We start from the raw sequence: 13,956 nt of genomic DNA, 5'->3' as shown, positions 1-13,956 counted from the left end.
AGCTTATGAGAGGTTTTTACAAAGCAGAAGTGTTATAAGAAGAGCAGAGTATATGGAGAGTAAAAGAAAGGTGAAGAAATTGGTGAGAGAGTGCAAAAGGAGAGCAGATGATAGAGTGGGAGAGGCACTGTCAAGAAATTTTAATGAAAACAAGAAAAAATTTTTGGAGCGAGTTAAACAAGTTAAGGAAGCCTAGGGAACGTATGGATTTATCAGTTAAAAACAGAGTAGGGGAGTTAGTAGATGGGGAGAGGGAGGTATTAGGTAGATGGCAAGAATATTTTAAGGAACTTTTAAATGTTGAGGAAGAAAGGGAGGTGGTAATTTCATGCACTGGCCAGGGAGGTATACCATCTTCTAGGAGTGAAGAAGAGCAGAATGTAAGTGTGGGGGAGGTACATGAGGCATTACGTAGAATGAAAGGGGGTAAAGCAGCTGGAACTGATGGGATCATGACAGAAATGTTAAAAGCAGGGGGGGATATAGTGTTGGAGTGGTTGGTACTTTTGTTTAATAAATGTATGAAAGAGGGGAAGGTACCTAGGGATTTGCAGAGAGCATGTATAGTCCCTTTATATAAAGGGAAGGGGGACAAAAGAGATTGTAAAAATTATAGAGGAATAAGTTTACTGAGTATACCAGGAAAAGTGTACGGTAGGGTTATTACTGAAAGAATCAGAGGTAAGACAGAATGTAGGATTGCGGATGAGCAAGGAGGTTTCATAGTGGGTAGGGGATGTCTAGATAAGTGTTTACATTGAAGCATATATGGGAACAGTATTTAGATAAAGGTAGGGAAGTTTTTATTGCATTTATGGATTTAGAAAGGGCATATGATAGAGTGGATAGGGGAGCAATGTGGCAGAGGTTGCAAGTATATGGAATAGGTGGTAAGTTATTAAATGCTGTAAAGAGTTTTTATGAGGATAGTGAGGCTCAGGTTAGGGTGTGTGGAAGAGAGGGAGACTACTTCCCGGTAAAAGTACATCTTAGACACGTATGTGTAATGTCACCATGGTTGTTTAATATATTTATAGATAGGGTTGTAAAAGTAAATGCTAGGGTGTTCGGGAGAGGGGTGGGAATAAATTATGGGGAACCAAATACAAAATGGGAATTGACACAGTTACTTTTTGCTGATGATACTGTGCTTATGGGAGATTCTAAGGAAAAATTGCAAAGGTTAGTGGATGAATTTGGGAGTGTGTGTAAAGGTAGAAAGTTCAAAGTGAACATAGAAAAGAGTAAGGTGATGAGGGTATCAAATGATTTAGATAAAGAAAAATTGGATATCAAATTGGGGACGAGTATGGAAGAAGTGAATGTTTTCAGATACATGTACTTGGGAGTTGACATGTCGGCAGATGGATTTATGAAGGATGAGGTCAATCATAGAATTGATGTGGGAAAAAAGTTGAGTGGTGTGTTGAGGCATATGTGGAGTCAAAAACCGTTATCTATGGAGGCAAAGAAGGGAATGTATGAAAGTATATAGTACCAATACTCTTATATGGGTGTGAAGCTTGGGTTGTGAATGCAGCAGCGAGGAGACGGTTGGAGGCAGTGGAGATGTCCTGTCTAAGGGCAATGTGTGGTGTAAATATTATGCAGAAAATTCGGAGAGTGGAAATTAGGAGAAGGTGTGGAGTTAATAAAAGTATTAGTGAGAGGGCTGAAGAGGGGTTGTTGAGGTGGTTTAGTCATTTAGAGAGAATGGATCAAAGTAGAATGACGTGGAGAGCATTTAAATCGGTAGGAGAAGGAAGACGGGGTAGGGGTTCTCCTCAAAAAGGTTGGAAGGAAGGGGTAAGAGAGGTTTTATGGGCGAGGGGCTTGGACTTCCAGCAGGCGTGCATGAGCGTGTTCGATAGGAGTGAATGGAGATGAATGGTACTTGGGACCTGACGATCTGTTGGAGTGTGAGCAGGGTAATATTTAGTGAAGGGATTCAGGGAAACCGGTTATTTTCATATAGTCGGACTTGAGTCCTGGAAATGGGAAGTACAATGCCTGCACTTTAAAGGAGGGGTTTGGGATATTGGCAGTTTGGAGGGACATGTTGTGTATCTTTATATGTATATGCTTCTGAACTGTTGTGTTCTGCGCACCTCTGCAAAAACAGTGATAATGTGTGAGTGTGGTGAAAGTGTTGAATGATGATGAAAGTATTTTCTTTTTGGGAATTTTCTTTCTTTTTTGGGTCACCCTGCCTCGGTGGGAGATGGCTGACTTGTTGAAAAGAAAATATATAAAAATGCACTCGTAAGAAAAAGACAAAAACTTTTATTTTTCAAAATATTCGGAGTGCTGCGCAGGTGAATGTAGATCTATGTTTGGACAATTTAAGGGCCGACTATTCGTATGAACATATGCTCTGTTGTTTACCGTTGAATTTCCTCCAGTTTTGGTGCACAAGACAAAGTGTTTTCACTCTTTCCTGAAAATATTTATCAAAAATATACCTCAAATAACAACTGAGAAATGACTGATTTTCTGAAGATGCCATTTGCCCCCGAATCATTTCTATATGGTTGTTTGGACACTTGGTGCCGAGAGAACAATGCTAATACGAATTTCTAATGTTCTAATATCCTCTAAATGTCTTATCTTTATTTCACGAAAAAATAAAGTTTGTTAGTACAGTGGACCTCCGCATAACGATTACCTCCGAATGCGACCAATTATGTAAGTGTATTTATGTAAGTGCATTTGTACGTGTATGTTTGGGGGTCTGAAATGGACTAATCTACTTCACAATATTTCTTATGGGAACAAATTCGGTCAGTACTGGAACCTGAACATACTTCTGGAGTGAAAAAATATCGTTAACCAGGGGTCCACTGTACTTGGAATGTTGCAAAAAAATCTGCCCTTTACTCCCACATAACTCCCAAAGTATTTGGAATATTTCCAATGTTATATCATTAGAAAATAGAGAAATCATTATTCTACAATTTCTGTGAATATTATTCCATTTAATTAAGTAATAACGTCGGAAAACGGCGGCATATGTGAATAAGTTACTTCCGAGATATTGGCCTGGAGCGCCGGCCGGCCCGTCTCGAAAAAAAAAAAATCGCGTTTGTTTGGGTGTATTTCTTAGTAAACTGGTGTTCTAGTGCAGTTATCCTCTTCAACACACCGTTTTCTATCATTGAAGACCAAGTCATACAACAAGAATTTGAGGGGTAACAATTTTATATCCAATATTACTGGTGGATTCTTGCCATATTATGGCCTATTTTATTTAGTCTAGAGTATATAACATGTTTGTATGATATTTATAGTGTTTATTATATCATATTAGATCAATTCTGATAGATAAATAAGCCGTAGAGTTGATATATAAGCTGATGTAAGCGTAATAATGAAGTGATTTCTCCTGGCACTCTCTGGAGCCGAGCGATCCCACATGGTGCCTGGTTGGCTCTAAGTCTACGGATAAGCTCCGCCTACTGTTTTATGATGCCAAATAGTCAGTTATTATATTAGAAAGAATAATGAAAGAAAAAGCGATAAAAACAAGGAAAAAATTCCAAAAAATATATGGGCCGTGAGCAGACGCGCTACCCATATAGCCGTCACCTTACCTGATATAAATGACTATAATTTCTTGTAGAAACGTCGTAGAACATTGATTTTTGTACCATTGTGTTGTCAAAGAGTTAAGCTATTTTTCTGTATGAATAACTCAATTTCCACAATTTTTTTATTATTTTTGGAGAGCGTGCGAATAAGTCGAATATAGTGCCCTTAAGGGTTAATGTTAGGGCAATACCAATACTATCAAAATTTGCCAATACTCAATGAAACTGATACTTTGCCAGACTTCTAGTACTTACTCTATTGTAAGTGTTGACAAGTTGATAATCTGGAAAGCCCCAAAGTTGTAACCAACAACAAGAGAAGCCAGTTGTGGTATAAATGAAAGGGCTGTGACAGATACCAGGTGTCCAGATGTCTCAAATAGGACATTGTCATCTGGACCAATTAGCTGAAATCGTCCTCCATAACTCATGCCATCTGGGGAAAACATTCAAATATGAACAATTAGCACCACTACCTATACACACATTTCAATAATAAACAGGCTTTCCTTTCCCACTTGGTAGCACTTAACTGGATGGCTGCCTTACATCAACCTATTACAGAGGTCATTACATCCAAAAGGCTCACACAAGTGCCCAAAATGTGAGGAATAATTACATTATGCTCATTTACCATTCAAAACAAATGAAAGCAAATGTGCAATATATACTAACTCAAATGAGTTTCCCTAAGCACTTATGTCCAATATGGGTATAAAAATCAATTGTCCAAATACTAGAGGAAGTTGTCCACTTTTCTGCCCACAGAGTACAAAAAGGTGCATTTTTACAATTACATAGCTCTTAATATGCAGTAAATTAAAATATATACTTTAGCCCGTAAACGGTCCAAGCAGATCTACGTTCACATGTGTAGTGCTACAAAAGTAGATCTACGTTTTTTTTTTTTTACATATTTTCAATAACAAAAAAAAAAAAAAGTAGATCAAAGTTTTTTACACATTTTCAAATGTAAAAAACAAAAAGATCTACTTTTTTTACATACATTCAAATGTTGAAAAAACGTATATATACGTTCGGACCGTTTACGGGTTAAGAGATGCCTTATTTGTCTTACAAATATAATTTATACTATATTACTACAGATCAAGCATTTGCTTAGGTTGCAAGGGTTAAAAACTTTGTCTATATTTCATTGTTTGCAAGTGATTTGTATACTGACCCTTTCACTGTTGGAAGCCCCAAAATTAGAAGTGCTAACAATGCTGGCATTTAAAAAAAAATTCTTCTGAAATAGCAGAGAATCTCTTTCTGAATGTAATGATATAAAGAAATACAAAATTTGATGAAAAATGTATGGAATTACACAGGTGCAAAGTTAACGGTCTGGGCACAATTTGAGTATATGCAATTTCACCCACTGTGTTCTACTTTGTCAGCCAATTCCATGGTTCAATTTGACCAAATTCTTAGTTATTTTGCTAGGTCTAGGCCAAATTAACTGCTCACACCTTATATGAGAGAGCTGAGCCCAGTGACCTTGGTGTCAGTGACAGATCTGCATACAAAACAGTGCAAGACTTTATGTCTGGCAGCACCAATACATGTATAATAAAAGGAATGTCAATATATTTTATAATTAAATGTCTTGAAAGATTAGTTATCGAGTGCATAACAGTAATTTTTGTTTAGATTTGGGTTCATACTGTTTTTGTAAATTGGTTAAGCATAACTTTTCAGAAATCAATTTTATTAATATTTTTCAGTAGCATTTTGTATAAAATACATGTAGACCACCAATGTTCTATCAGTCTTTTATGAAAATACTGTATACCTCCTCCACCTTCGTCGGTTTCATAACATTCATTTTTGCTTTTAACTTGCTGCAACAATGAATTTACCCCAAGTAGTATATGCATATTTATAGGTATATTACACAATAAATAACTACTGTATAACAATACTAAATTAAAACAAGATTCAAAGACTGTACTTACCACTTAGGCACATGGTGGGGTGGCAATTTTGCATTACTGAACTGATGCGACTGCGCTCTGCTTGTGGGTCAGGTGCCACCACACTAATTAAACTCCCTGGAGAAACTTCATCTGAGAGAACCTTGTGACCTGTATTATCAAAATATTATCAAATTTAATCACTTACATCTGAACTTAACATGGGTTTAGAGCATACCATAATTTTTTTTAACACGTCAGCCATTTCCCAACGAGGCAGGGTGACACAAAAAGAAAGAAAATACTTTCATCATCATTCAACACTTTCACCATCACTCATACTATCACTGTCTTTGCAGAGGCACTCAGATATGACAGCTTAGATTTCCCTCCAAACTGCCAATATCCCAAACCTCTCCTTTAAAGTGCAGGCATTGTACTTCCCATTTCCAGGACTCAAATCTGGCTAACTAGTTTCACTGAATCCCTTCACAAAATATTACCCTGCTCACACTCCAACAGCTCGTCAGGTCCCAAAAACCATTCATTTCCATTCACTCCCATCTAACACACTTGTTGGAAGTCCAAGCCATTTGCCCACAAAACCTCATTTACCCCCTCCCTCCAACACTTCTCGAGGATGACCCCTACAGATTTATACGCTCTCCAAGTCATCCTGCTTTGTTCCATTCTCTCTAAATGACCAAACCACCTCAACAACCCCTCTTCAGCCCTCTAATACTTTTAGTAAATCCACACCTTCTCCTAATTTCCACACTACGAATTCTCTGCATAATATTTACACCGCACATTGCCCTTAGACGGGACATCTTTAGTGCATTTACAACTCAAGCTTCACACCCACGTTAAGAGTGTTGGTACCACTATACTATCATACATTCCCTTCTTTGCTTCCATGGATAATGTTTTTTGTCTCCACACACCTCAACACACCACTCACTTTTTTTCCTTCATTAATTCTATGGTTAACTTCATCCTTCATAAACCCATCCGCTGACAAGTCAACTCCCAAATACAGTATCAGAAAACATTCACTTCTTCCATACTCCCTCTCTTCAATGTGATATCCAATCTTTATCTAAATCATTTGATACCCTCATCACCTTACTCTTATTTATGTTCACTTTCAACTTTCTACCTTTACATACCCTCCCGAACTCGTCCACTAACCTTCGTAACTTTTCTTTAGAATCTAACAAAAGTACAGTATCATCAGCAAAAAGTAACTGTCAACTCCCATTTTGTATTTGAGTCCCCATAATTTAATCCCATCCCTCTCCCCAACACCCTAGCATTTACTTCTTTTACAACCCCATCTATAAATATATTAAACAACCATGGTGACATTACACATCCCTGTCTAAGATCTACTTTTACCGGGAAGTAATCTCTCTCTCTCCTAGGCACCCTAACCTGAGCCTCACTATCCTCATAAAAACTATTTACAGCATTTAGTAACTTACTACCTATTCCATACACTTGCAACATCTGCCACATTGCTTCCCTATCCACTCTATCATATGCCTTTTCTAAATCCATAAATGAAATGAAAACTTCTCTACCTTTATCTAAATACTTTTCGCATATATGCTTCAAAGTAAACCCTTGATCTACACATTCCCTACCCACTCTAAAGCCTCCTTGCTCATCTGCAATCCTGATCTCTGTCTTACTTCTAATTCTTTCAATAATAACCCTACCACACACTTTACCTGGTATACTCAGTAAACTTATTCCCCTATAATTTTTACAATCTCTTTTGTACCCTTTGTCTTTATATAAAGGAACTACATGCACTGTCAATCCCGAGGTACCTTCCCCTCTCTCATACATTTATTAAACAAAAATACCAACCACTCCAACACTATATTTCCCCCTGCTTTTAACATTTCTGTCATGATCTTGTCAGTTCCAGCTGCTCTACCCACTTTCATTCTATGTAATGCCTCATGCACCATTCCCCACACTTGCATCCTGCTCTTCTTCATTCCTAAAAGATGGTATACCTCCCTAGCCAGTGCATGAAACTACTGCCTCCCTTTCTTTATCAACATTTAAAAGTTCCTAAAACTATTCCTGCCATCTACCCAATACCTCCATCTCCCCAATACTAACTCCCCTACTCTGTTTTTAACTGACAAATCCATTTGTTCCCAAGGATTTCTTAACCTGTTTATCTCACTCCAAAATTTTTTCATACTTTTAGAAATATTTCTTTAAGAGTGCCTCTCCCATTCTATCATTTGCTCTCTTTACCATTCTTTTACTCTCCATATACTCTGCCTTTCTTATATCACTTCTGCTTTGTATAACGTCTCATAAGCTACCTATTGCTCTTTTATTGCACCCTTTACCTCATCACTCCACCAAACACTCCTCTTTCCTCCTGCACCCACCCTCATACAGCAACAAACTTCTGCCCCACATTCTAATACTGCATTTTTAAAACTATCCCATCCCTTTTCAACCCCCCCCCCCATTACCCATACTTGCACTATCCCACCTTTTTGTCAATAGTTGCTTATATCTCACCCTACCTTCCTCCTTCCTTAGTTTGCAAACTTTCACCTCTCTCTTACTTGCTGTTGCCATTTTCCTTTTGTCCCATCTACCTCCTACTCTAACTGTAGCTACAACTAAATAATGATCTGACATATCCGTTGCCCCCTCTATAAACATGTACATCCTAAAGCCTACCCATCAACCTTTTATCCACCAATACGTTTAAATTTAATTTAAATTTAAACACAAAAACAAAATTTTTAATAGTAACATTTACATGGATATCAGACTGGAGGGAGGGAGTATGGAAGAAGTGAATGTGTTCAGATATTTTGGAGTAGAAGTCAGCAGACGGGTTTGTGGTACACCACAGAAGTGATGAAGGAAATATGTGGGTGGTGCATTGAGGTACCTGTGGAGGCAAAGAACTTCACTTATAGAGGGAAAGAAGGGAATGTATGAGAGTATAGTGTTGCCAACACTCTTTCATATGGGTGTGAAGCATGGGATGCAAATGCTGCAGCAAGGAGAAGGATGGAGGCAGTGGAGATGTTGTGTCTAAGGGCAATGTCTGGTATAAATATTATGCAGAGAATTCATAGTGTGGAAATTAAGATGTGGTGTGGAGTAATTAAGAGTATTATTCGGAGGGCTGAGGAGAGGTTATTGATGTGGTTTGGTCATTTTGAGGAGATGGAGCAAAATAAGAAGACTTGGAGGGTGTATAAATCTATAGCAGAGGGAAGGAAGGGTGGGGGGTTCATCCTAGGAAAGGATGGATGGAGGGGGTAAGAGAGATGCATACAAGGGGGCTGGACAAACAGCAGGCATGTGTGTGTTAGACAGGAGCAGAAACAAATCGTTTTTGGGACCTAACAAGCTGTTGGAGTGTGAGCAGGGTAATAGTTTGTTAACCCTCTGAGGGTCGCCAGGCCCTCTCAGAGACTTGTTCTCAGGGTCGCCAAAATTAAAAAAAAAAAAAAAAAAAAAAAAATTTATGAAAAGATAGAGAATCTTTTCCCGACATAATGACACCAAAAGTATGAAATTTGATGGAAAACTTACGGAATTATGCTCTCACGAAGTTAGCGGTCTCGACGATGTTTACGCATCGGTGATTTTGCCTGCTTTGAGCCCTATTTTCGGCCAATTCCAGTGTACTAGTTGACAAAAATCATAACTATTTCACTAGAACTCCATTTTTTCTATCGAATGAGTACAAGAAACCACCCATTTAACGATTTCAACTATCCAATAGTGGTCAGAATTTAGCAATATTGCCAATTTCACACAAATTTCAAAAGATGCCAATTTCCAAATAGGGTCCAGAATAAACAAGAAAGACATTCCTGGCACTAAAATAACATTTCCTCTGTTCATTAGTCACATCCCCACACCCCTCTTACATTTCTTTTGCTTTCCACTTTGAATTTTTATTCTCACAAAAAATAAGAGATTTACTGTTATACAGACTACTGTATTAGTGTAGAAATAGTATAAATAATACCAGCGATCTTGTGAGAGAATATTAGATTCACCAGTTGATGTGTATTGGACGCATGGCATGATTTGTTTACTTTTGAACTTTGGCAAAAACTGAACATTTCTGCTACTTTGAGCTCAATTTCAAGGTACTTTTCATTGTGAAACCAATCAAAATCATCTCAATTTCTGTAATATGTCTTCCATTCTATAAAATAAGACCAGGAATACTAGAATACAACCATAAATACCATAGGAAAATACAGTGCAAAGTTGCTGTTTTAAACCACTATGCACTGTGTGCTGTAGGATTTTTTTTATACTGCACACACTGACCAGACTCATTCTTTCCTATGTACGCCTACCAGCTTTCTCTTGCTAGATTTGAGGGCACTAGAATTTATGCGTACTAGTACGTCAAAAACCCTGGCGCGTAAGCCGTACTAGTACGGCCGAAACCCCGAAAGGGTTAAGGGATTCAGGGAAACCGGTTAGCCAGACTTGAGTCCTGGAGATGGGAAGTACAATGCCTACACTTTAACCCCTTGACTGTTGCAACCCCCAATCCTGAGGTGTCTCCTGGTGTCGCAAAATTTAAAAAAAAAAAAAAAAAAAAAAAAAAAAAATTATTTTTTCATATGAAATGATAGAGAATCTTTTCCCAATTGTAATGACACCAAAAAAACGAAATGATGGAAAACTGACGAAATTAAGCTCTTGCGAAGATAGCGACCTTGGTGATATTTACAAATCGGCGATTTTGCCCACTTTGAGCCCTATTTTCGGCTAATTCCATTCTTCCAGTCAACCAAACTCATAACTATTTCTTTAGAACTCCACTTTTTCTATCGATTGAGTACAAGAAACTGCCCATTTACCAATTTCAACTACCCAATAACGTGGTCAGAAATTTGCAATTTCATGAAAATTAAAAAATATGAATTTCAAAATAAGGTCCAGAATGAACAATGCAGACATTCCTGGCTCTAAAATAACATTTTCTTTGTTCATCAGTCATGTCTCCAGGCCCCTCTGATATTACTCTTGCTTTCTATTTCGAATTTTTATTCAAACAAAAAATAAAGGTTTACTATTATGCAGACTACTCCAATACTGTAATAATTGTATAAATAACATGAACCAATTCATGACTGCATATTAGAATGGCTAGTTGGACATTTATTGGACAATGATATCATTTATTTACTTTTGAACATCGGCAAAAGTCAAACATTTCCCCTACTTTGAGCTCCATTTCCAGGTTCTTTTTATAGTAAAATCAATCAAAATCATCTCTTTTTCTATAATATTTTTTCCAGTCTATCAAAAAAGACAAAGAAAACGAGAATACAACCATAAATACTATACGAAAATAGACCACAAAGTCGGCATTTTAATTAAAACAACGGTCAGTTTTTTTTTTCTCATTATGCACTGCGTGCTCCAGCATTTTTTTTATGTGGTGCACACTGACCACACAGACCCATTCACTCACATGTGGGCCTACTAGCTTTCTCCTTCTTGATTTGAAGCCGCTAGAATTTATGAGTATATATACGTCAAACACGGTACCTCGTAAGACGTATATATACGGCCGCGACAGTCAAGGGTTAAAAGAGGGGTTTGGGATATTTGCTGTTTGGAGTGACATCTGAAATGTCATATCTGCATGCTTTAGCAAAGACAGTGATTATGTGTAAATGATTGTGACAGTTTCTTTTTTTTTTCCGGTCACCCTGCCTCAGTGGGCGATGGACAGCGTGTTAAAAAAAAAAAAAAAGCAGATGTTAGAGGCTTTGAATATGAAACAAGCAAAACAGGGAAATTTTTGAGTCAATTTGTCTATTCTACTGGTTCAGCAGATGACATATGAACCTGCAGATGATCTACACCAATAACACAATGTGCAATGTCAAGCTATGTTACTCGACATAAGACTGCAAATGAAATGAGACAATACCAAGTTTATGAAGTTACCTTTCAAAAGGAAAAGCAAAGAAAAATTCTGAAATTGTTGAGGTAAAAAATGCAAGATGCTCTGAGAATTCACTAGTTTAGCGAGCTACTTATAACTATAAATGTGATTCTCAGCACCAAAAACGCAGGGGTACATACTGCTCCACATCCTGGAATAATAAGGGATGATGCTTGGCCCATCACTCATCTCTCCATGAAATACTAAAGCAACAAACTTTATGTTACTCTTAACCCTTTCAGAGTCAGCAGGCCCTCTCTTAACCCCTTCAGGGTCCAAGGCCAAAATCTGAAGTGGTGCTCCAGTGTCCAAGAAATTTTGTAAAAAAAAAAAAAAAAAAAAAAAAAAATTATTTTTTCTTACAGAATTAAAGAGCAAAATTTTGTGAAGGTAATAAGACAAAAAAAAAATCTGATCAGTACTTACCGAGATACAGTGCCAAGAAGTTTGTCGAAAATGATGTGGTGGCGGCAACATCGACGAATTCCACATACGCGCATTACGTTATTTTGCGTTTTTTGTTGTTTTTTCTTTTCTTTTCCAATTTTTTTCTATTCCTACTAACATTTGGGGCCTGAGAGACCAATACTGTATATAATGTATATATATAAACTCACTGTATTGAACACAATAACCGCACTAAATTTATCATATTATTGTTTACCACTGTTGTTTATTACAATAAACATGCACAAATCTTGTATAATACTAATGTTCTATCATATATTTACATATTTACAATCACTGGACATGGTTTTAGAACTGCTGGAGCTTGTGGAACTCCTTGAAACAAGGCACCATGCACAGAGGCACCTTACATTCCTCACACATAAACCGAGTGTCTTTGCGTCTTTGTTGCCGTCTTTTTGTTTGTGCACAGACGATGCATCTCTTCTGAGCAAATTTCTTCTGAGTTGAAGGAAGTTGTATTATGAAATGATCACCTTCCCTCCTCAAACGCTTGGGTATATCCTGAGGAATTCGAGGACCGGGTTGTATAGCAGGTGTTGTTACCTGGTACTTCATTATGAGTTGTCTGACAACAGACAAACAAAATTCACCATACGGTGGTCTGTTGCCAGTCTTTATTTGGTACATATTATATGCATTGAGCATTGAAATGTCCATGAGATGGAAGAAAAGTTTCATGTACCACTTGTAACTCTTACGAACACAGTCAACAAAACCAATCTGCATGTCACATTTGTCAACCAAGCGCATTTTTTGTGTATAATCAATCACTGTCACTGGTTTTCGAATACGTTCATTAGTCACTCGATCAACTTTGCCACTGTCTTGCATTTCATTACGGTGAATGGTTGTCAACAATGTGACATCTCATTTGTCATGCCACCGTAATGCCATGATGTCATTGGCAGTAAACACCTGCACGTCATCACCACGAGCACCTGCGTTGAGCCTGGGCATATGTTTATGATTAGAACGCACTGTGCCACACACATCTGTCTTGTTCACTCGCATGAAATCACTGAGTAATGAGCTTGTGTACCAGTTATCGGTATATAATGTATGCCCCTTACCAAGATAAGGTGCCATCATGTTTCTCACTACGTCACCTGAGATACCCAATAACATCTTCGCATCTTTCAATGTTTTACTACCCGTGTATACAACAATATCCAACACCATGCCACTGTCACAATCACAGAGTACAAACAGTTTTATACCAAAGCGTTTCCTCTTGCTCAGTATATACTGCTTGAATGGCAGTCTACCTTTGAACAAAATCAAAGACTCGTCAATTACAAGATTCTTGAATGGATAAAAGTATATGCTGAACTTTTGTTTGAGATACATGAAAACATTTCTAATCTTGTATAACCTGTCACTTCTGTCAGGCCTGGTTTTGTCAGAGAAGTGCAATATACGTAAGAGTAAGATAAACCTGTTCACTGGTATGATTTCACTGAAGACCGGGGTAGAAATTAGCCGATCTGTGGACCAGTATGCTTTTATATTATGCTTATAGACGTGAGGCATAAGCATTATTGTTGCAAAAAGCAAATACATTTCTGCAACAGTCGTCTCTTTCCACCTGTGTAGTCTTGACTGTGGTGATAAGATCGTATTTGCCATGGTGTACTCAAAATACTTATTACTTTCCCTGACAATAATTTCCATCAATGGCTGGTCAAAGAATAATTCAAAGAATTCCAGTTCATTGGCCGTGGTTCCAAGGGGACAAGTAGGTAGAATTCCACTTTGAGAATCATCAAAGTGGTGAGGCTTGGGAACAAAATTGGGATTTTGCTGCCAATCCCACATACAGTTTGCTGGTGGATACTGGACATCATAGGCTGGTTGTGCGGGTGGTTGTGGTTGTGGTGGGCTGGTGGCTGGCGCTCCGCTTTGTCCTTGAACTGACGAGTCAGCAGCGTGGGTCCCAGCGTGGCCTGGCGAGTCACGCATGGCGGTGCCACTACCATCACCACTAACACCATCCACTGATGCC

At 38.0% G+C, this 13,956-nt stretch overlaps 1 protein-coding gene across 6 annotated transcripts in view; it reads right to left on the bottom strand.

Annotated features, from left to right (window-relative positions):
* Elys (AT hook containing transcription factor 1 homolog) overlaps positions 1–13,956 on the bottom strand; it is a 269,815-nt gene that overhangs the window by 231,490 nt on the left and 24,369 nt on the right. For all 6 annotated transcript variants that reach the window (XM_070089464.1, XM_070089469.1, XM_070089468.1 and 3 more), the window contains exons 5-6: positions 5,546–5,674; positions 3,843–4,023 (exon numbers count right to left, since the gene is read on the bottom strand). In XM_070089464.1, coding sequence (XP_069945565.1) covers positions 3,843–4,023; positions 5,546–5,674 — 310 coding nt within the window. The remainder of the gene's footprint in view (positions 1–3,842; positions 4,024–5,545; positions 5,675–13,956) is intronic.

The sequence above is a fragment of the Cherax quadricarinatus genome, chromosome 28 (assembly GCF_038502225.1).
Source record: "Cherax quadricarinatus isolate ZL_2023a chromosome 28, ASM3850222v1, whole genome shotgun sequence".
NCBI classification, from domain to species: domain Eukaryota; kingdom Metazoa; phylum Arthropoda; class Malacostraca; order Decapoda; family Parastacidae; genus Cherax; species Cherax quadricarinatus.
The sequence above is the reverse complement of the archived record's forward strand: the minus strand, read 5'-3'. Positions and strand labels throughout refer to the sequence as shown.